At 32.9% G+C, this 25,532-nt stretch overlaps 1 protein-coding gene across 1 annotated transcript in view; it reads left to right on the top strand.

Annotated features, from left to right (window-relative positions):
- LOC149776340 (peroxisomal bifunctional enzyme-like) overlaps window positions 1-24,394 on the top strand; it is a 68,290-nt gene extending 43,896 nt beyond the window's left edge. Inside the window, exons 12-18 of the mRNA XM_089942859.1 lie at window positions 4,814-4,882; window positions 9,368-9,470; window positions 11,081-11,227; window positions 16,714-16,838; window positions 20,850-20,947; window positions 22,882-22,991; window positions 23,629-24,394. Coding sequence (XP_089798985.1) covers window positions 4,814-4,882; window positions 9,368-9,470; window positions 11,081-11,227; window positions 16,714-16,838; window positions 20,850-20,947; window positions 22,882-22,991; window positions 23,629-23,735 — 759 coding nt within the window. The 3' untranslated portion in view covers window positions 23,736-24,394. The remainder of the gene's footprint in view (window positions 1-4,813; window positions 4,883-9,367; window positions 9,471-11,080; window positions 11,228-16,713; window positions 16,839-20,849; window positions 20,948-22,881; window positions 22,992-23,628) is intronic.
- Window positions 24,395-25,532: the final 1,138 nt, after the last annotated feature.

Here is a 25,532-nt window from a genome sequence, read left to right as displayed (position 1 = left end):
GTTTAACTGCAAACAACATAGACCCTGGTATGCCATAACATAATGCAGAAGCAGATCAGGGTCTGTGTTTGTTCTATTGATTGTTCCTAGCAAACTGTAAAGACCCAGAATCACTGGAACATTATGTAATGGCAGGTTTGGGTCTATGCAGTTTGCAGTTGGATCTGACTTATAACTGAGTATATATGGTAAGCATGAGTAAAAATGTAATTTTTCACAAAACCATAAAAAAAACTGATACACGTTATAATAAAAGGATTCACAGTGTACTCTAAATACTTGGCACTTGAGCTTCATGCTCAAAAAGTTTGGAGCCTAAGTTTCATGTTCATAAAGTTTGGGAGATTTAGTTTCATGCCCAAAATGTTGGGAATTTGAGTTTCATGCTCAGAAAGATTGGCACTTGAATTTCATGCTCAGAAAGATTGGAATTTGAGTTTCATGCTCAAAAAGTTTGGAGCCTGAGTTTTATATTCATATACTTTGGCACTTGAGTTTCATGCTTGGAAAGTTTGGCACTTTCGTTTCATGCCCAAAATGTTGGGAATTTGAGTTTCATGCTCAAAAAGTTTGGAGTTTGAGTTTCATGCTCAAAAAGTTTGGAGTTTGAGTTTCATGCTCAAAAAGTTTGGAGAATAAGGGACCAAGTTAATTGGTACTTCACTTGGACATAAGGCCAAATGAGCTTATGATATGGTCGTGCATTTGCTGTACATCATACATTTTACATCAACAATTACAATTTTGAATTTCTTAAAAGATCTGCTGTCAAATTAGAATGCATTACCAAACAAACAAAAAAATCAAAACTTTTTCTTGAGAGCTGCTCAAATTGAATATGATTAAATTTGACAGAGAGCCTCCTGGCATGAGAGCTTTTTAATTTTATACAAATAATGCCATGTATGTTGTTTGGTGTTTTATTATTTAGTGAATTATTTAGTGCTGAGTCAATTAGAGAAAACTGCCTTGTGAAAGAACACACCAGGTAGCTGACCCAGGTTGATTTGATGGTAGGATTTGAGCCTATTACCCTTTTGGGAATTAATCCAGCATGCTAACAACTTAATCACAATGGATCCAGCCTCATTAAGTTGACTCTTACAGCATGCAGTCAGTAGCACCAGGCCTATTCTATATCCCTGAGACTGCAGGAGGTGCAAAATAATGATGATCCACTATTCATTATGACCAATGTCAGAAAGTATCCTTCTAACCTAGATTTATTGGCTATCTGCTTCTTTGCATTTTGCTAGTAGGTGGGTGTCAGCCAGGTGAGTAATACTGGGCTCATTTGGCCTCTTGTTTGATTTGAATAAATTAGCAAGTGATGTAGCAGCATTGTCCATTTGACCTCTTGTTTGATTGAACCTTTTGAATAAATTAGCAAGTGATGTAGCAGGCATTGTTTCTGCTCAGTCTCTCTTGGTGGCAGCTTGACATAGCATTCGTTTTTATATTTGTGTGTGTGTCCATATGTTCACCCACATGCTACATTAACTTAAGTGTTAAAGACTTTACTTTAAAAACTCTTGACATGTACAGCACTAATTTACTAAAAACACAATGTAGGACTCGACATACAGCCATTGCCAGCTTCTTGTTGTATGCAGGAATTGATGGTACAGTTCTTTTGTCATCAGTTTTACATCAGTTTTACATCAGATTTACATCAGTATGAAATCATATGCATAATTGTGCTACTCACCAAGAACGGATTAGTTATTACTATATATTTGCACTCATCGATAAAAAAGAAGACACGAATATTGATCATACACTCTATGTTTATATACATGCATATATGCATACGGTGATTGCAAGCTTAGATATAACCCAAGTCTTTGTACAAATATATCTTTCTGTTATTGTTTGCAGAGAAATATTGAAAAAGGTTACAACAATCATTAACACAAAGACTGATCTTATTGTGATAGACTTAGCATATAAAATATGTTAGACATGGCATATAAAGTGTGAGAGATTTGGCATATAAAGTGTGATAGACTTAGTATATAGTGTGTGTGACTTAGCATATGGAGTATGATTGCATATAATGTAATAGATAATGTGTAGTAAATTTAGCAACTAAAGTGTAATAAACTTAGTGTATAAAGTGTGATAGCTTAGCATATATGTGATAAACTAAGCATATAAGGTATGATAGACTTGGCATATGCATAATAGCCTAAGCATATAACATGTGATTTGTGTAACATATATAGTGCAATAGATGTGATGTATAAAGTGTGATAGACTTGGCATATAATATGTAATAGCCTAAGCATATAACATGTGATTTGTGTAACATATATAGTGCAATAGATGTGATGTATAAAGTGTGATAGACTTGGCATATAATATGTAATAGCCTTAGCATATAATATGTGCTTTGTGTAACATATAGTGCAATAGATATGATGTATAAAGTGTGATAGACTGGCATATCATGTGTGATTTATGTAATATATAAAGTGTGATTGACTTCATGTATAAAGTGTGTTATGTATGATAGACTTAGCATATGGAGTATGATAGCATATAATGTGATAGGTAATGTGTGAGGCACTAAGCATATAAGTTATAGACTAACATATATTGTGTGGTAGACTTAGCATATTAGTTTGGTAAATTTAGCATATAATGTGTGATAAACTTAGTGTATAAAGTGTGATAGCTTTGCATATATGTGATAAACTAAGCATATAAGGTGTGATAGACTTGGCATATAAAGTGTGATAGACTTGGCATATAATATGTAATAGCCTTAGTATATAACATGTGATTTATAGTGCAATAGATGTGATGTTTAAAGTGCGATAGACTTTGCATATAATGTGTGATTTATGTAGCATATAAAGTGTGATGAACTTTGTGTATAAAGTGTGTTACGTGCTTAGAGTGTCATAAACAGTATCAAGAAAAGAGTGAAGACAACAAGCTTTGTAAAATTTAGCAAAAAATTTATTTCCCTAGAAAAATAAGGTAAAAATGGAAAAAAGAACTTATGTTTTATGAATAAAATCCAAAAATAAATCCAAGAATAATCCAAGAATTCTATATGAGCACTTAAATATTCCCAGAGAAAAGAATTAATAATTCCATAAAATAAAAGTTCAACTCAACTGGTCACAACAAAACACCCTTCAGTGTCAAAGGTAAAAAGCCCAACTGGCTAAATTCTCTATAGAAGAAGATTATACAATAATTTAAGACACAAAACAGATTCCCGTATGAGGGTCACGTGATTACTTTCCAGAACAAGGTAGAAGCTTTACAGCATATTCCCCCAATACAGCCCGATTTCACTCTTTAAATCACACATTAAGAATGAATAAAAAATAGTTGTTTACTCCAACTGTTACTAATTATGTATCAAGGTCAGGAACTAGGTCAGCATAAGATACAATGTTACAATATTAGGTGTTTATGGAAATAAACAGATCAAACTAATTTCTGGAAAATGTCAAATTCTATTAAACAAAATTACATTGCTAAAACATGTAATGGAATAAAAAAAAATTTTAAGCTAACAAACAATTATATTAAATCAGTTTTAAATTAAATCATATATACATAATAAGTGTGATAGATTTGGCATATAAAGTGTGACAGACTTGGCATTTAAAGTGTGATAGATTTATCATATGACATGTTATAGACTTAGCATATAAAATATAATACCACAGCATATAATGTGTTGCAGACTTAGTATATAAAGTGTGAAAGAGTTGGCGTATAAAGTGCAATAGACTTGATATATAATGTATGAGAGATTTATCATATAAAGTGTGACAGACTTGGCATATAAAGTATGATAGATTTAGCATATAAGGTGTGATAGATTTGGCATTTAAAGTATGATAGATTTAGCATATAAAGTGTGATAGATTTGGCATTTAAAGTATGATAGATTTAGCATATAAAGTGTGATAGATTTGGCATTTAAAGTATGATATACTTGACATATAAAGTATAATAGATTTAGCATATACAGTGTGATAGACTTGGCATTTAAAGTATGATAGATTTAGCATATAAGGTGTGATAGATTTGGCATTTAAAGTATGATAGATTTAGCATATAAAGTGTGATAGATTTGGCATTTAAAGTGTGATATACTTGACATATAAAGTATAATAGATTTAGCATATACAGTGTGACAGACTTGGCATTTAAAGTATGATAGATTTGGCATTTAAAGTGTGATAGATTTGGCATATAAAGTGTGATAGATTTGGCATTTAAAGTGTGATATACTTGACATATAAAGCATAATAGATTTAGCATATACAGTGTGACAGACTTGGCATTTAAAGTATGATAGATTTGGCATTTAAAGTGTGATATACTTGACATATAACGTATAATAGATTTAGCATATACAGTGTGACAGACTTGGCATATAAAGTATGATAGATGTAGCATATAAAGTGTGATAGATTTGGCATATAAAGTGTGACAGACTTGGCATATAAAGTATGATAGATTTAGAATATAAAGTGTGATAGATTTGACATATAAAGTGTGATAGATTTGGCATATAAATTTAAAAATGCAGAAAACACTAGCCTTATGCAGACTTTAAACAGCATTGTGTTGTCCAATTAGCAACTTACATTACCAGTGGTATTTGGTAATACTGTATTAAATATTAAAAGGAGTGCTACTAATACATCATGTATCCAAATCTGTAATACTAAGCCAATTTTTATTCCAATAATTAATGTCATTGAAGAATTATAACCAAAAATTGTATTCTCTGGACAATTTTTTAAAAAAGTAACAGAAATATTGTTGGTTTATATGGCAGGTACCTGTGTTAGTAGGAACATGTGACTCTTTTGTTGCCAATAGAATGCTTCATCCATATGTTACAGAGGTAAGCTAACCACATTGGTAAGTGTACATATAATTTTTTTATATGACTCTCTTAATCAGGGCCAGTGCAAGCTTGAGCAGTGCACTTGCACAGGGATCTGTTTTCAGAGGGGTGCCAATTGGAGAAGAAAAAATGGCACAAAATCAGACAAGGGAGCTAAAATTAAACAAAACCTTTGTTTTTTCTTATTACGAAAAATCTTTTTATTTGGTCATAGCTTATGTGAATTTATGACAAGCTTTCTTTTCAGCAATTATTTTAATGATTGTGGAGCAAATGCTAAGTGTATGTTTCACACATATTTCTTCACACTGGCCATGCTGTTAATCAAAATATTTAAGTTTCCATTTGGTGAAAATGACTGAGACTATATGAAAATGCTGAAAAGGAAAAAATAAATTGCTGAAACTAAATTATTAACTCATAAGTCAAGTCCAACTGTAAACTGCGCAAATCCAAATCTGCTATCACATAATGTGCTAGCAGATCTGGGTCTCTGCAGTTTGTTAGAAGTAATCAATAGATAGTCTTTACAGTCAGTATATTTGGTGAATGAAGAACACAGGAAGAACCACAGAACCATGGGAAGTTGCTAGCAAGCTTTCTCACATACACATGTTCATTGAGCCATGTCTTGAATGCATACAGACAGAGGTGGGATGTGTAAGTGATCTGTAGAGGTGAGCACCTTAGACCACTCTGCCACCCATGGCCTTAGACCACTCTGCCAGCCAGGGCCTTAGACCACTCTGCCACCCATGGCCTTAGACCACTCTGCCACCCATGGCCTTAGACCACTCTGCCAGCCAGGGCCTTAGACCACTCTGCCACCCATGGCCTTAAACCACTCTGCCACCCAGGGCCTTAGACCACTCTGTCACCCAGGGCCTTAGACCACTCTGATACTAAGGGCCTCATCACTAGCACAAACAAATATACACTGATATACCGATATATTATGCAATGGCAGATCGGTTATATATTGTTTGCCATTTGACCCAACCTATAAGCAAGTACATACGATATATGAAAATGCAGAAGAGGTACAAAAAGTGACAATAGACCATAAGATACAGTTATATTGTCCTTACCATTATTAGCAATTTAGATTGCATCTCATTGCTTGCTTTAAAATGTAAGACAAACAGGGTACTACATATGAATATAAATCATTGTGACCTCATGTTGGGGTCAAACCGTAAAGTTATTTTTTACTTGACTATAATTGTGATGGATAGAAACTAACTTCGCTTTCCAATGTGATTGCCATTTCATCATGTTGATGCCTTCCAAACATCAATTTGAACTGTTGCAGATGTTATAAGCAAAGTGGTGTCTATTTACCTGTTTACCACCAGAATTGAGAGACAAAAACTTATTTTTGACATCCCTAAATATACGTAAAGTGATGCACATTCCTCAGGGTTATTACCTTGACCTAATTTTAGATCAACTTATCATTTTTTAGATTTAACTCATTTCATTTGGGATATATTCCAGTGGTATTTTACCTTTTCATACGGGATACAATTTTGGTCTTATGTTCAATACATTCGGTTTACCATTTGCTGGAAGTGTGCATTTAAGATACCTAAGATATACAAGGTCTTTTTTAAATAACCAGAATAACCAGTGAGGAAAACCTGGGAAATTCATTTTCTTTAAAAATTAAACCCTATACAAAGTACAAGACTTTAGAACCCCATCTACATTATGCAACGACAGCATGATTGAATTTTAACATGTGGAAATCAAAATGTGATCAGTACTGAAGAGGCAAGTGATGGAAATGATGTGCTTGCTGAATTAGTTGAAAATATAGACAGTTCTTTTGTGGAAAATTTACATTTTAGGCAGTGAGGATCATTATCTTTACTTTATCAAAATGAACCAAGTTGATGATAACCGACTATTTTAAATTTTAATTTCAAAACACTAGTTTTAAAGTGTGAATATCAACATGGTGGACAGTACTGAAGTAGCCAGTGATGGAAGTAACATGGATGCCAATTTTTATGAAATTATCTTTAATTTTTTTGACTTCAACAAAATTAACTTAGCTAATGATAACTGGTTAGTAGAAAATTTTATTTCAAAACTGAAGAGACAGATCAAAATGACAGACAGTACTGAAGCAGCAAGTGATGGCAATGATATGGATGCTGATGTTGATGAAAATGTATGCAGTTTATTGGGATAAATCTATATTGTAGGAGGTGGGGATCTTGACTATATCAAAATGAACTGAGCAGATGATAACTCATTAATTTGTATTTTTGACTCCAGTATTAATAATGATAAAGACTTAAATGGCTTTCAAGCTAACTGGACATCTGAGAACTTCACTACTCATAAAATCACTCATGTACTGAGCTTGGAGGGACCGTGATTCAACACCCAGATGAAGATTTAATTTGTCATTATTTTGATTTGAAATGGGATCAACTTTTCAGGCAACATTTAGTTGCAGAAACAAACCTTTACTAGGAACAAGAGCACCCACTCTCTGCACCAGTTAATATTCCAACTCGGAAGGCGTTAATGGGTTTATGTTTTTGCAAAGATGTTTTGTGTCTTTCATCCATGAATGACTAATAAGGACAAAAAAAATGTCATGACTAATTTTAGTACCATTATGTCTCATGATCATTTCAATGAAATATGGAACTACTTACCTTTTAAACATTTTTGAAATAATAACATTTTTAAAAATATAATATGTGTACATAATAACATGAAATTGTATTGCATTCCTGGTCATGGCCCAAAATAAAGAAAACAAAACTTGGATTAGACTTTATTATTGAATAAGAATATTGAAACCAAACAGCTTTGTCGATTTTCCAGGAAAGATCTAATGTACTTGCTCTCCAATTTTCCTGCAAGTCTTTTTTTAATGTTATTACACTGTACGAAATATTGGCATGTCAGACATAGCTGTTTGACCAGTCCTTGGCTTATGCAGGCCTGGCTATTGTAAGGTCCTACTGCTGGTTCTAGACTAGTGAGTCATAATAAAAAATATTTCTGACCCTGCATATTTTGAGGTAAAATGAATATTGCAGGTTAAAAAAATGCATATAAAGCAAGTAAAAAGAAATCTAAAGTATGTTTTTAATTTACTTAACTTTACTTTGCACTAAACTTTATAATCTGAGAATTTTCACTGAAATAATATATCACTTTTTGGGCAATTTCATGTTTTTTAAAATGGTATAAAACTTTGAAAAATTATTTAAAAGCTTATCCTGTACAACCAGATTGACCATTATCACTGCATCATCTCATGTTGATTTACCACTGAATGGAAAAAAGATCCAGTTCTATGCAACTGCCTGCCTGATTGGGCTTCAGTATGAAATGGATTAAGTTTACTGTTAATAATAATAATAATAATGAGGACTTTGTATAGCGCCTAATCTTTAGAAGCTCTAAGCGCTTTACAACATTAGACGACACCTATAAGATAAAAAATGTAATAATATTATTACAAAAACAAGCAACATTAAATTAGAAAAACATTAAAAAATAAAAAACATGCTGAGAATATTTCTGGTAGGAAACATTATTAGGTCTTTAAGTTTGTTCTTGCAGTCGAAATGAGTGAGTTTTGAGAGCCCTCTTGAATGTGATCACTGTGTCTTTGTGTCTAAGTTCAGTGGGCAATTCATTCCACGTTGCTGGGCCCTGGTATGCAAAAGAACGCTGTCCATATGACTTTGTTTTCATAGTGGGAATAATGAGTATACGATTGTCAGAAGAGGAGCGTAATTATCTTGCTGGTGTGTACACATGGGTGAGGTCAGATAGGTATGTTGGACTAGAATCTGACAGTGAAATGTAGCACAATATATATATATATATATATATACATATATATATATATATATATATATATATATATATATATATATATATATATATATATATATATATATATATATATATATAATATAGGGTTGTTGTTGTTATAGGGTTTAACACCATTTTTCAGCACAAGATAGGCTATACATGGCAGCCAGTATATTTGGTGAATTAAGAACCCTGGAAAACCCCAGATAGAACCACCAACCAACGAGAAGCTATTGCTGTGCAAAAACAGATTGTTCTATATATACTCACAGATAAGTTAACCCCATCTGCAAACAACAAAGACACTGATATGCAAGTATGTGATACACCAGCAGATGAGGGTCTGTGTTTGTTCTACTGATTAAAAATTGCAGATCTGCTGGTACATTGTATGATGGCAGATCTGGGTCTGTGTGTTTTGCAGTGGGACTTGATGTATAAGCAAGTATATACAGTAGTTTATAGGGCATTTTGGTGTACTTTTAAACCACCATTGGGTTCAGTACCTGACAATGACAAGTCCAATTTTTCTTTTGTGACATTTATGTTTAAGATGTTGAGGTGAAGGATAAAGATATGTAAGAGAAGTATTAAGAATTTCATTTATAATTTAATTTTTATGCTAAAATGCAGGCTTTGTACCTAGTTGAAGAAGGAGCATCTCCATATGAAGTGGACCAAGCCCTGGAAGACTTTGGGATGCCTATGGGGACATTCAGGGTCAGCGACCTATCAGGTAAAACATCGTGTGGGGAATCAAATCAATTTCAGGTGCTGCCAACCAATTATTCGTAAGTTAAGAATTAAATTTTCTTCAGGATGTCTTGCTGAAACAGGGGCTGCTTTTGGAATTGGACAAAGTCCAGAATAGAGAAGACTTAGTGCAGATCAGAAGAATGGGCTGAATTTTCACAAAAAGTCCATCACAGAACATCATAAGTACTTAATTTGTCATTTCATTGAAAGTAACTGATGCTTGACTGTATCGCTTAATCAGAGAGCATTGGTAAAGCACTAGTAATTAAAAGATCATCATTTATAGGTTGAGTCCAACTACAAATTGCTATCCGGATCTGCCATACAATGAACAACATAGGCCCTGCATTATGCAACAGCAGATCAGGGTTTCAGTACCTCAGTCCCACCATGAAAATAAACATGAAAATTTTAATTACAATTAAGATACAATGTTTTGATAATTTATGCACAAAGTCATTTGTCTTGAATGATAGATGTAACAGTGTTCAAAACATGTAAAAGGTCAAATTATTGGAAAATAACTCTGAGGATATTATTTTATATTTGATTCATGAACAAAATTCTCCAGTTAATTATCAGTTGTAATCATATGATTTTTTCATAGCTACACTCATTCTTTCAGGGAGTTTAGGCCTGTTGTGATTTATTTAAAATTTTCTACAATTTACAGTTGTTATCAACATTTACCTGATTTGGTAAAAAAGATGTGCACTACTGTTTTAGATAAGAAATAGATCTTGAGTTAATTCCTGGGTTAGTCGTAGAAAATCTCCTTGCTTTTTATATTATCCTCATACCTGACCCCAATACCTACCTATTCCTGAAGTATTAGTCAGGGGGCATAATCTAAAATCTGTAACATGTGCCATTCTGGCATGACTGCATGCATACAGTTGGGTTAATTAAATATTTGAAAAATTCACTAATTTCAATTTTGTGTATTAGACCTTTGAGCCACCCTCATTTGGGACATCATGGCATGGGAACAAAAATTAAACCCATCTCACAATTTTGTGAATTTCCACTCAGCACTTTATGAAGAGATAGAATTACAGATGGAAGGATAGAGAGGGAGATGGATGGATGAACAAAAATGAAGGGTGTTGCAATATCTAAATACTAAATCATGGTGATAATGCATCTGTAGTCTAGTTATTCTGTTTTATAATGCATTTACACCTATGGTCAAAAGAACTAACAGCTTAAAGCTGGATACACTTATTGGTTCAACAGGCACTGAAGAGTTATTGAACATAATTACTAAGCAACAAGTTTTATTCTTAAATTTATGGCAGATGTGTCAAACCTGTGGCCCAGTCCTTGATATTGTATGATCCTTGGCCATGTGAGCAGTCCTTCTAAAAATATTCATTTTAATTAATATGCATAATTAGCAATAAGGAACTATTCTTGCTCACATGGCTTATGACCTTAAACATTTTATCTGTTTTGGTCCCAAGCCATAAAAGGTTGGATGCCCCTGATTTATGGATCATATTAACCATTACAAAATGTATAATATAATCATTGATAAAACTTTTCATTGCTAAACTTCTAATATATATTTTTATTGCTTGATTTACATAGGTTTAGACATTGGTTATAAGGTTAGAAGAGAGGCAGCTAAGAGACAGGGAATTGAGTTAACATCAGACACTCGCTTTGTGAATGGGCAGCGAGTTTGCTTATTGGCTGATGTGCTAGTGGAGAAGGGCAGGCTAGGTATTAAGTCAGGTAAGAGTTGATTTTTTTCATTTTTTACTTTTAATATAGCGATAATGCACTTGATTTGCAACTCAGCAGTCTGGTGTTCAGTCTTATCTAACAGCAAGCACCAAGATTTTAAAGTGATCACATATCCATCCAAGATGAGTGGTTCACTGGTTTTCTCTGCCTCAAAGACCACACAAAAATCTGAACTTTGAGTCTAGAAATCTCATAGTACACTCACACCATCCAACAAAAGATATGAACAAGGCAAACTTCATTAGATATAGATAAATAGAAGTTTGAACTTCAAAATCCCTTTCTTTTCTTTACAAAATAGTCATATTTATGTTTAAAATATTTTGAACATCTGCATGCCAGACTTTTCATCTACAAGGGGCATTGGTACAAATAGATAACAATAAAAATGTCAATTAACAGGACTGAAGAACTTGACCAGGTAATTGATTGCATGAATGACTGATAAGTTTCTACAGAGTAAGACATTTATTTGGGAACAATTTGTCCATCCATGAAGAATCAAAAAGTCACATCCCATCTTTGCTAGCCAAGGATCATAAATCCACTCCATTCAACGTCAGTCCTTGGCATATTTAGCCACCTGCTGAAATGGTGTTTTTAAGCAGTGCCCTCTTGTGGATAAAAGAGTCTCTCCTCCCACAGAAAATTGTTTAACCATTGAGAAAGCTTATTGTGTGACTTTTTAGGTATTCAGTAAGGTGATTTCAATGATGTCCACAGGCATTGACTTGGAAATAAAAGTTGCTTTAAATGTTTTGATTGGAGATACTTTTACATCCCACAATTTAAATGTAGCAAAAGCTCTGATTGGATCATTTTCTTTTAACTGCATCCAATCAGATAGCAGAACACTAAATACAATTTCATCTTGCTCTGGAAAGAAGTGGCTCAGAGACCCTTGGCTAGTGAGAATGGTGGTAACCATATTATCTGAGTTTTGCTGTATTACATTTCTTATGTTACATTTTTAGGCTCGAATAAACAGTAACAAAAGAAAGAGTGAAAACAGCAAGCTATGAAAAATTTAATAAATAATTTAATTCCCTGGGAAAACACTATAAAAATTGAAAAAATAAGAACATACGGTTTTAAGAATCATATCCAAAAATAATCCAAGAATAATCAATGAATTAAATTTTAGAAGTCCTAGTAATGAAATGTTCTAATGAATTCAAGTTTGAGTCCAGATGAAAAATCCAAAGTGGAAGATGATGACATATACTGTAGTCAGTATAGAGCTGATGTGTACAGTCCTTTGTGAACCACAGAAAATAATATTCCAGTGTTTGAATTCCAAATAAGATTTAAATAAATGTCTTTGTCCAAGAATTCTGTATGAACACTCAAATATTTCCAGGAAAAAGAATTAATCTTTTAGGATCCAAATAATTTGAATAAAAATTAAAACTCCAAAATGACACAACAAAAGAATCCTTTATGTCCCAGTGTTTAGAAGCCCAACTGTGAGATCTCTGTCTAAGCAATGGTTTAAAACTTGAATATTGCGTAAAATAGATGCCCGGATAAGGGTCATGTGATCATGTTTACATCATTTACTCTCAGCATGGCCCTGAAAAGAACCAATCATTTTACTCAAAAAAAAAAAAAAAAAAAGTTGTTTACGTCACTAAAATCTATTTACAAGTTGAGGGTCACGTATTCAACACAGCCTCGATCTCAAACTTATTATTCCCACAATAAAAATAAATAAATAAAAAATCTTGTTGATGTGACTGTTACTAATTTTGAATTAAGGTCAGGAACCAGGTCAACCTTATGTGTTTACAAAACTGAACAGTCAAGGTCAAACTATTTTCAGGAAAAAGTATCAAGTTCCTAGTAAACAGAACTACATTATTTTGACATATAATGAAATAAAAAAATGACAAGATTTTAAAACTTACAAGCAATTAAATCAGATATAAATTAAATCAAATATACATAACACATTGAAGGTTATTCCCCAGAGTTTACAGTTTTCAAGGATTTTATATCATGCAATAATCTGGCATGGAGTCTGTATTTAAACTTTTGAGCACAAGTTTTTTTATACTTGTAATTTTTAGCAGGAGTATGTGATCTTAATTGGAGCATTGGTTTCTTAATGTTTTAGCACCAGTTTGTACTGATACTTTCAAGCTTGAGTTTTTACTGTTACTTTTCAGCATGAGTTTGTGCTTTGTTCTCATACATTTGAGCTACTTGTCCTAAACCATTTGGAGGATTGTCATGAAACTTGACGGACATAGTTGGTCCTAACTTAAATGGTGCTGCTCAGGCAGCCAATATGACCACCATAGCAACCAGCTTGAAAATCTTGCAGTTGCCACATTTTCTGAATCGATGGTCTTACACATATAGAAATTTCATCAGAAACTTATGTCTGATTGGTCCTAAATGAAAATAGAACAACTTGGACATCTTGAAAATTTTGTTTTTGATACTTGTCCTTAACAGTAAATCACCTTGATTCAGGGTTTTCACCAGAAATTTTCTTATGTTGTCTACTTTATCCTAAATAAAAATAGAACCACTGGGACATGTTGAATTTTTTTTAATTGATACTTGTCCTTAACAGAAAATCACCTTGATTTGGGGTTTTCACCATAAGGCTTTTTGTGTTGTCTACTTTGTCTTAAATAAAAATAGAACAACTTGGACATCTTAAAAATTTGTTATTGATACTTGTCCTTAACAGAAAATCACCTTGATTTGGGGGTTTCACCAGAAAGTTTCTTATGTTGTCTACTTTGTCCAAAATAAAAATAGAACAACTTGGACATCTTGAAAAATTTGTTATTGATACTTGTCCTTAACAGAAAATCACCTTGATTCGGGGTTTTCACCAGAAAGTTTCTTATGTTGTCTACTTTGTCCTAAATGAAAAAAGAACCACTGGGAAATGTTGAATTTTTTTTTATTGATACTTGTCCTTAACAGAAAATCACCTTGATTCGGAGTTTTCAGCAGAAAGTTTCTTATGTTGTCTACTTTGTCCTAAATGAAAATAGAACCACTTGGACATCTTGAAAATCTCATTATTGATACTTGTCCTTAACAGAAAACCACCTTGATTCAGGGTTTTCACCAGAAGGCTTTTTGTGTTGTCTACTTTGACCTAAATGAAAATAGAACCACTTGGACATCCAATTGGCCGGAACAACTATCTTGAAAATCTTGTTATGAATCTCTCTGAATGCAAAGTTATATTAGCCTGGGATTTGCCGCAGAAGATTTCTTATGATGTCTAGTATGTACTAAATGAAAATGTTTCAACATGGACATCCAGTATGGCCACTTCAGTGGACATATTGAAAATCTTGCTTTTTTTACCCTATTTAGAATGGTTGGTTATATCAACATGAGATTGTCGCCTAAACCTTTCTTATGATGTATCATTTTTACATAAAATAACAGAATTTAAATCTTTGATAGTCAACCTAAAGCATACTATAAACATTAAGAAAAAAATCATTGAGCATACAATTGTCATAAATTATGTTAGATAACTACTTTGAGGGTTTTATTAATATTAACGATTTCCAAGTTTTACAAATATTAAAATTAATCTAACGTTATAATAAACCAGTAGCTAATCAGTAAATGGCAAATATTTTCTTTTGCACAAATCAGTGGAATCTTGATTGTCCAAACTATAATTTATCTGAAATTTGTGATCCATTCAAACCAGCACATGGCCTCACATTTTTGAATTCCCTATTGTGGGTTATATTTGTTAACACAAATACTTTTCCCCAAAAGAGTGGTTTTAAATGTTGATGCTTTATACTTTATACTTTGGCAATTGAATTTTTTATTTTATCATGGATAATCAGCAGTATTTCCTATCCATGGCAAAAAAGGTGAAGTACACATGTCTTCACAACACTCTATTGGGGACATTTTACAATATTTGAAATACTTTTGACTACACAACACTCTATTGAGGATATTTTACAATATTGAAATACTCTTGACTACACAACACTCTATTGAGGACATTTTACAATATTTGAAGTACTCTTGACTACACAACACTTTACTGGGGACATTTTACAATATTTGAAGTACTCTTGACTACACAACACTTTATTGGGGACATTTTACGATATTTTATTTGAAATACTCTTGACTACACAACACTTTATTGGGGACATTTTACAATATTTGAAATACTCTTGACTACACAACACTCTATTGAGGACATTTTACAATATTTGAAGTACTCTTGACTACAGAACACTCTATTGAGGACATTTTACAATATTTGAAATACTCTTGACTACACAACACTTTATTGGGGACATTTTACAATATTTGAAATACTCTTGACTACACAACACTCTATTGGGGACATTTTGCAATATTTGAAATCTTCTTGACTACACAACACGTTATTGGGGACATTTTACAATATTTGAAATAGTCTTGACTACACAACACTCTATTGGGGACATTTTACAATATTTCATGTACTCTTGACTACACAACACCTTATTGGGGACATTTTACAATATTTGATTTGAAATACTCCTGACTACACAACACTCTATTGAGGACATGTTACGATATTTTTTTAAAAATACTCTTGACTACACAACACTTTATTGAAGACATTTTACAATATTTGAAATACTCTTGACTACACAACACTCTATTGGGGACATTTTACAATATTTGAAGTACTCTTGACTACACAACACTTTATTGGGGACATTTTACAATATTTGATTTGAAATACTCCTGACTACACAGCACTTTATTGAGGACATTTTACAATATTTGAAATACTCTTGACTACACAACACTCTATTGGGGACATTTTACAATATTTGAAGTACTCTTGACTACACAACACTTTATTGGGGACATTTTACAATGTTTGATTTGAAATACTCCTGACTACACAACACTCTCTTGAGGATATTTTACGATATTTGAAATACTCTTGACTATACAACACTTTATTGAAAACATTTAAAATAGTTTATTTAGCTTTTAGTTAGGATGATTGTTTCATTACATTTCTTTTCAGAATTTCTCATATGATCAAAGTTTTGGCCACATTAATTTAGCAGATAATAAACTGATGGTATTCATATTTTTAATCTCAATATGAGATCACTAAGTAGCTAAAATTATCAGGTGGTTATAAAATGAAACACTATATAATGGTAATGATGGGGGGAGGTGGCATGGTCAAAATCTGATGTAGGAAAGTTTAGATTTTTGGAAGTAGCCAACTTACTTTTTTTCTTTAAATGCATATTATTGTAATGAAAAAAGGGATGTTTTACTGACCCAAAAACAAATCTATCATTTGATACTGATAGAGAAACATGTATCAAAACTTCTGATTATCAAAACCATTCTCATGTCCCCAGACCAAAAAAATGTATGCTATTAAAATACACTTATGATTTAATTTCTGTACATTGTGTGTAGCATTTCATTGTTCTTCCTTTCAACAGGGAAGGGCTGGTACAGCTATGGCTCACCAGGAAAACGAGAAGCCATACCTGATCCTGAAGTTCTTGACACAATTGAAGAATACTGTCGCAGGTTTGGAATTAAGAGACGAAAGATATCATCGCAGGTAAACTGTCATGTGTAAAGCACTTTTAAAATTTACTTTTTCTTGTGAAAATGTTCACAGCATTCATAACTGAAAGAAAAAAAAGGCTATAAGGTTAAACTGAACAGAAAAGTAACACCTTATTAAAAATAAAAAAATAAACTGATAATGGGGAATTAGAAGAATATAATGAAGGTTGGACTTGTAACCCATGCTTTGAGGGTTACCTAACCACCCAGTCCAGCCTGATCCAGCTACCATCTGTGTGTGAGTTTGGGTTTAAAGAGTTGTTTTTTGTTATCTATATGATAAAAGATATAACATTTGTTTTTTATGTTGCCATCAACTTAATGGTCATCAGCTTTTACTTTTTCTTTAATTAGCCTCATTTGCTGTCTCTGATATTTATAAAAAGGAGGAAATTAAATTGGGCTTGTCCATCATTCCACCTGTCTCTTTCTGTTCCACTTTCAAATCTGCACATTAATGCATTTAATTGTTGTTAGATTTCAGCCAAATTTACTATGCAGTTTGATATTGATAAGACCTTGACTAAATTTGATTGTCAGCCTTATACATTGTCTATCAGTTATAGCCCCTGATTGTCAGCCTTTTACATTGTCTATCAGCTATAACCCCTGATTGTCAGCCTTTTACATTGTCTATCAGTTATAGCCCCTGATTGTCAGCCTTCTACATTGTCTATTAGTTATAGCCCCTGATGTCAGATCCAATCCCTTTCTTTTCTGCATAAACCCTCTTAACTATTTTTGGTTTCCAATAAATTTTGGAGCCATGGTAATTCAGTTGGTAGAATATTGGACTCATGATCCAAGCGTTGCAGGTTCAGTGCCAACCCACACCAGTCTAGATTGACTGCATCTTGCATATCCATGGGTAAACTAACTCCCATTCCCTCAGCACAGTAATGTGTGAAAAATGTGGTTAGACGAAAACTCGGCCAGATTTGCTGCTTGATATTGATGAACTGTAACTGAATTTAGTTATCAACTTTTTGCATTTTTGTTTAGCAGAATTTTGATTCCCAGGCTACCTTAATTAGGACTTCATCTCGACCAAACATGGCATATTAATGAGACCTTGGGCAAGTTCAATTTTCAGCTTTCTGCATCACCTATTGTCTCTAATTGTTGGAGCCATCCAATTTTTGTTTTTATCTGCACAAAGAATCCTTTGATTAGTATTGGATTTCATCCATATTTGGTAATTTGCTTGATACAGATGCAACCTTAGCCGAGTTTGATTGCCAAACAATTTGCATTATTTTTTTGGTAGAGTTTCAGCCCTGACTGTCAGACTCACCCACTTTCTTTTCCATACAATAAATCCCTTAGTTATTCTGCATTTGAAACAAATTTAGTGCTCCGCTTGATATTGATCAGTCAATGGCTGAGTTTGATTGTCAGCTTTCTGCATTAACACTTTGCAGAGTTATAGCCCCTGATTATCAGACCCACCCGTCATTATTATTAGATTTCAGCTGAATTTGGCATACATCTTAATACTGATCAACCTAGGGTGAGCTTAGTTGTCAGCCTTGTGTATCACAGTTTAAAATGTTATAGACCCTGACCGCCACACCCATCCACTTTTGCTTATGTACAATCTGGTATGAAGCTAATCATTTTCATGACACCTTGACTGGCTTCAGTTGACAGCTTTCCATGTCATCGTGTAGCAGAGTTACAGCTTCTGATTCTCAAACCCACCCATTTTGATTTCCACACAAATACTCCCTTAATTATAATTTGATTTAATCCAAACTTGGTATCCAGCTTGCTCATTTCAGCAGAGTAAGATGCCTAGATTGTCAGACTCAACTACTTTAGCTTCCAAATAGTAACTGTCTTAATTATTATTGGGTTTGAATCAAATTTTATTGGCAGTATGATATTGATATTGAGTTTGATTATAAGCATTTTATATCATCATTTAGTGAAGTTATATTGTCCTTGATTGACAGACCCAAGACTCTAATTTCTGTCACAGGAACTATTTTATTTGTGATTTGATTTCATCAAAATTCAAGAAACAGCTTGGTATTTATATAGTCTTGACTGCAGTTGATTATCAGCATTCAGCTAAATTATTTAGTGGAATTAAAGCCTATGCTTGTTGGATTCATTATCATTAATTTTCAATCCAATTTTGGTAAGCCTCTACTGATGAGACCTCATCAGCTTAACTTGTGAGCATGTGATTCAACATAAATGAACAGCTATTAAGACTTAGCTGAAATGTTATCTGAAAGAATGCAATTTGGTTGAAACAATGAATAAAGCAAATTCTAATATGTTTGGGAATAAATAAGGATTTAATTGACGCTATGCATGCTTTGCACTATGTAAGTACTGTACATTAGAGTTCAGCCTGGTCTCATGGGTAAATTCAACTGGCCCACAAATTATGAAGTCTGTATTTACCATCATTTAATTTCATGTTGAAGAAATCAGAAAATATGCACATGCAAAATAATAACAAAATCAATCATTGTGCTTTATAACAGTTTAATAAGTGTAGGGATGCCAAAATGTATTCTTTTTACATGCATATGTAAAATCTTTTTTCGTGTCCCAAGATTTACAGCAATTACAGTAGTCAACAAAAAGGCTTAAAAAATGTTAAGTTTAGACATTGGCCCTCGGATAAGCCTACCCCTCTTCCAGTACTTTTTTTCCCCCTAAATTATTTGGCTTATATGCAAGTATATACGGTAAGCAGGGGATGAGTGGTGTGTAAAGAACACTTTATACTCTTCATATACACAAGTTAGCATTTTGATCTTGTAAACAGTAAAACCATGGCACTGCACTGTCATATTTGTGGAGCATATGAGGAAAAGAAATGGGTGAAACTAATACCTGAAATGTATTATCACAATTACAGGTAACAAATGTACCTTGGAGAGCAAACACTTAACTGCTGTATTGGATTTTAAGTTACCAGCACATTAAAAATGACAGTTAAATGCTCTGCAATCATGTACAGTCTAGTTCTTTTATGATTCCACCATCTCTTTGAGGAGTATATAGTGTTATCCATGTCTGTTTGTCTGTCTTTTATGATCAAATCATGAATTCTGATTTCTGCTCAAAATTGTAGGAAAGAGAGCATGGATTGAAACTAAATTTGGTATAAGATGTAATATTGCAAGATCTCGATAAGGTAAACGAGTCACCATTCTCAGACAGAATTTAATGACCCTTTTTTAAATTGGGACTTTTCTGTTTGATCTTTGAACTTTGCCCTTTGATTGCATTATATTATTGGAGGATTCATTGTTGTATTCACACATCTTGTCATCCAACTTCTGTTTTTATGTGACTTATTTTGAAGTGATGCCATGCAGGGATGGGATGATTTATTACAGAGAACTCATTTACATGAAAATTTGGATGTGAATTATTATATAGCAACAGGATGTGTTGGATTATTGCTGTATTTATACCTATACAGAAGCATGCTGTAAATAAAATTCACTTTTTCCATTTTTTTTCTGTTGGTCTACTCAGTCTGCATCTGCAAGTTTGCATCATTATAGAGGCATTATGGGATGAAACAGTGTTGCCCACCAAAATGGAGTAACTCTGTAATGATAAATAGGCTCAGATTCAAAACCTTTTGATTTTCACCAGATTTGCAATACTGATGTTTGCATACTCGAAAGAAAATCAGAACTATCGCTGTTTTCATGGCAGTGGCTCTTACCATTGGAGTGAAGTTTAGGCACATCCTTTCAGATTGAAATCTACACTCTACTGAGAGCAAAGTGTGTCCATTTTACAAGCTGTACAGTCCAAGGTGACTGGTTACAATGAAATGTTGATTCTATGACAGGGGTAAGTAACCGTTCTGGATATAGAGTCATGGTTATTTACACCATACCATACTGACTTTGCAGGATTTATTAAACAGTTTAACAAGACTGCCATGCCACAAAAATAGTGATACACATATCTTATAAGCTTTTTTAGTCACTAATAATGTGTGGTGTTTTTGTCCCTGTAATAGGAGATCTTGGAGAGGATGCAGCTGGCTATGATAAATGAAGGCTTCAGAATCCTGGAGGAAGGCATTGTCAGTAAACCTGAAGATATTGATGTCATCTGGTTGGTATATCTTTACTTCTAATCAGTTGTCTTATATATTTATGTGGGAGCCAGATGTTCAGACTTACCATTCATATTATACATCCCTGATTATATGGATTTAGTGTCTCAAATCATGTGGACTTTGTGCCCCCAATCATATGGACTTCGTGCCCCCAATCATATGGACTGAGTGTCCAGTCTGAGTAAAATTGACTGGGCCAAGTATAACTTTATTATGTACTCATCACTGGGCGCAGTAGATGCAAAATTGCACCTTGACAATAAATGTGAGTGCATTTTCTACCTTTAACAATTGCCAAATGTTTGGTGCATGTCAGTTATAATTAAGTTATGCCCAGTCTGCCTAGTTGTTAGTCTAGAAATATGTTGCAAAAAAAATGACTGACTGTTTACACTGGAACCTGATGTAAGCTTGATACTAAATGGACAAATATTATGAAGATATTATCTTGCATTATCACACATATCCCTTCATTTCTTAATGACATTTTGATTTACAGTGATCTTTTCAGTAATTTTGGCATCATTTTGGTATGGAGAAAGATTCCCTTTAAGTGAGCTGTTGCATGTCTTTATGAGTCAGACCGCTGAGAAGATAAGAGATGGAAAATATCAATATTTATGGGATTTTTCATCTGGTCATGTTTCATCATGTTACAGTTGCTATAGGTCACCACTATCTTCAAGACTGAATATTTATTATTACATTATCATGCAAGAATAATTATTTGTTTTACAAGAAATTTGAAGCCAACTTGTAGTCAAAATGAGTATTTTTAGTGTCTCAGCCAGTTCTCACCAACTTTCACACAATGTATGCTGTTGTAATATATTTATAAAGCAGATAATGTCAAGACAACAGCAGATTGGTTGAAATCTAGTTCAGGTAATGACCTATAAATGTTCCATTTTTTTTAGCCAATCAGTAATCTTTCTTTTTATGGTACCAATGTGTTGCTCTCTTGAATAAAGGTTTGGCCCATGAAAATGGATCATTTAGTATGATAGTGTAAATTGCTTTTGAAATCATAAAACTCAAGTTACTGATAGTTGTTTTTTGAAAAGTAATACATATATAAATAAATGCTCGTAATATTTCTTTGGTATGACAATGTATTAATAAAGCCACACAATCTTGAAAATACTGGTGATCTGGGGCAAGCGTAACAATGTCTGACCAGACAAAACTTACAACATTTTAATATTTTCTGTCTCTTAACTTTTTCCATATCTATTTCATAAAGATATGTGATAACGTATAGAAAAGTGAACTCTGACGCCTAGATTACTGAAATGTTTCACTGTAAATGTAAATATTGCCAAGAAAACAAGGGGCTTTGTGTGCAACTACAATTTCTCAAGCTACAAAACTTATATATTATTATATATTTATCTGAGAAGCCATGTATTAGAACATATTTGGATGATTTTGACACAATTTAGTGACAAACTTGCAATATGTGCATGGGGTTCTTTAGTAACAGCATAAGCAGTGTGGTGGATAAGTGCATTATTTTCAGTATAATGACAACAGGAATGAGTAACTCCTGCAACTCTTGCTTGGGAGATTATTCTCGAGTTCTTCTACCCCTCCTAAACTACTTGGTTGATTACTAATGAAAATTACACACACATTCATCCCAACGTCTAGTCCTAAATGAAAAGTCTGCTGCTTAGACATCCAGTATGGCCACCACAGCAGGAATTTTGAAAATTTTGTTATTGCTATTCCTCCTGAATGGAAAGTCATGTTGAGATGAAGTTTATCATTAACTACCCTGGGAAATTGGGGTGGGGGTACCATTTTGGAGGATGTTGTGGTTGTAACAGACTACAAACTTTAATAAAGACCAAGTGTACAATGAGACGACTTCCCCAATCTATGTTAATTCTTTTAAAGTTTTAAAAATAAATGTAAACCTTTGTTTCAGGATTTATGGATTTGGGTGGCCGAAGTATATGGGAGGCCCTATGTTTTATGCCAGTGAAATGAAGCTGAAGAATGTGTATCGGAAAATCTGTGACTTCCATCAGAAATACCGTAAGTATATAATCAAGAGAAAATCAGTGGCTGTGTAAAGTTTTGTATATTTGCCAACACTGATTGCAGAAAAATCTGTTGGTCAGATGTAAAAGAAAGAAAAGTCACCTGTCTGGAAACAGGAAAGAGGCTGATGAAGAATATTCAAGCATACTGTTACTGGAAGCTTTAGTTTGCATAATGAGAATTATTTTAAAAATTTGCTTTGAAGTTTTATGAATATGATGAATTGTTGCATACGGTTGTAAAAGAAGGTATATGCATTAAATGTCATGTTGAGTTTCACTTCTTGAGAATTTGGTAACATTTGCTGAGTTTCTTAAAATTTACTAACTCGAAAATATTATTTACAATACTGGAATGGAAATATTTTTTATGAGAGCAAGGCCATATCTTAAATATTGTGTTTTCATTTTGTTAAATGTCTCAGCCATCGATGTGCACAGTAAACTGATTGCCAGACTGAAGGAGATGACCAACTTGTAGACTTCACACATAAATTTCACTTCTTTAAATTTTGCTTAAAGCCTTCTGCAACCTGAAAACTTAAAATATGGTGATCTTTAACACTTGATTGGAAATATTTTATGAGAGCAAGTCCTTAAAATTTTGTATATTTACATTCATTCCATTTCAGCCTTCAGCATACATTGGACACCCAATAAATTGCTGGCCAGACTGAGTGAGACTGACCCACCCATCAGCAAGTGGACTTCACTTATAAATTCCGACAGCAAGCTTTAAATTTAGCCTTGAGCCTTCTGATGACTCATTCAGTATGTGGTAATTCAGAAGTGATATTGATCAAGTTTCTGTCATAACTTGGTACTAATATGTCAGTATATAGTACTAATATGGTACTAGTATAAAATATGGTACTAATAAGTCAGTATTTATTTAGGACATTTAAAGATACAGAATCACGAATATTGAAAACTGATGAGTTGAGATTTTTTATATTCCCTATGGTTAATTACTGCTTTAGGTTATTTAGACAAGATGAAACTGAAGAACACAATTCAGAGATAATGTTTTTATTGTCGTTTTTTAACCTCATATTCTCAATTTTCATTTTTTTAAAAATATTTATGAAATTTTTTACTATTATTTGAGGAATATTTGTGGTACTTTCCTTTAAAAGGCCTTTTCTAATATTTACAGCACCAGTGGAACAAGAGAGATAATTGCTATAAGGTCAAATCAGTCCCTAAAAATTTGAGTTGGTTCCCTCGATTTATAAAATTGATTTAGACTACAATTGACTCGATAATAATAATAATAATAATAATAATAATAATGACTTTATGTAAAGAGGAAAATACAGTTAGCTGAAGAATTAACATACCTTGAGGCCCTAAAGCAAAGAATTTATTTATATACAAAGGCATTCATATACACACACAGGCATGCATATATATATATATATATATATATATATATATATATATATATATATATATATATATATATATATATATATATAGATATATATATATATATATATATATATATATATATATATATATATATATATATATATATATATATATATAGATGTATATATATATTAGCATTTACATGTATAAACAACAATATATTTACTTTCTTTCCCTTAACCAGATAGATAGTCATCCATACATGTTGAACTTACATGGTTAATATACATCAGTGTGCAATTAGTTAGAAATAGATGGGTAGTATATATAATGATGCCAACAGGCATTCATGATACACATTTGTTTTCATTCTCATTTTAACTACATCTTTGAAGCCACTGGATGTATTGGCTTTGGTAGAAAGAAATAGGTTGGGTATTTCTAATCTCAACTGGAATACTATTCCAGAGCAAAGTTCCAAACTTTCTTGAATAATTCCTTATTTAGTTTGGGAAATTTATACTGTTTGGCAGACATGGATCGCAGGTGGCTAGTATTACCAGGTAGCTTAGACTGGAAAAGTAACTATAAATATTCAGAAGCACTATTATTGAATATCCTGTACATTAACCAGGCTTTTCTCAGCTGGATTTGGTCTTTAGTAGGTAATAATTTTTAACTTACAAGCTTAATTATCCCTTCATTCTTTGGATTGATATTAGCCCAAATTAATTTTTTGAAGACATACTAGCTTTCTTGTGTTTTATCATTTGGATTACACCATACTCTATTGCACTGATCTAATCAGGGTTTTATTTAACTTTTATAAATAGTTTTTTTCTGTGCTTTTCTGGGAGAAAATTTCTTATCCTACTGAGAAGACATAAACATAAATTAACTTTGTTAATGATACATTGTATATGTTAGGTCATTGATAGGTTATTATCCACCAAAACACCAAGTAGCCTATCATGACAGACCATTTGCAAATTTGTATCCTTCCATGTCAGGCATAGTTCATCACTATCAAGATTTGTTCATTTTTGCTGTGTTGAGATAAGTAATATTTTAGTTTTACCAGTATTTAACACCATGCCATTGCATGTGCACCAGTTGTCCAGTTTGTTTAGGGCATTCTTTAAAGAAATTTCCAGTTCATTCTTTG

This window comes from Sinohyriopsis cumingii, chromosome 18, assembly GCF_028554795.1.
Source record: "Sinohyriopsis cumingii isolate HCF-2022 chromosome 18, ASM2855479v2, whole genome shotgun sequence".
Lineage (NCBI taxonomy): Eukaryota > Metazoa > Mollusca > Bivalvia > Unionida > Unionidae > Sinohyriopsis > Sinohyriopsis cumingii.
Note: the sequence above shows the minus strand (reverse complement) of the source record. Positions and strands in the feature narration are given on the sequence as shown.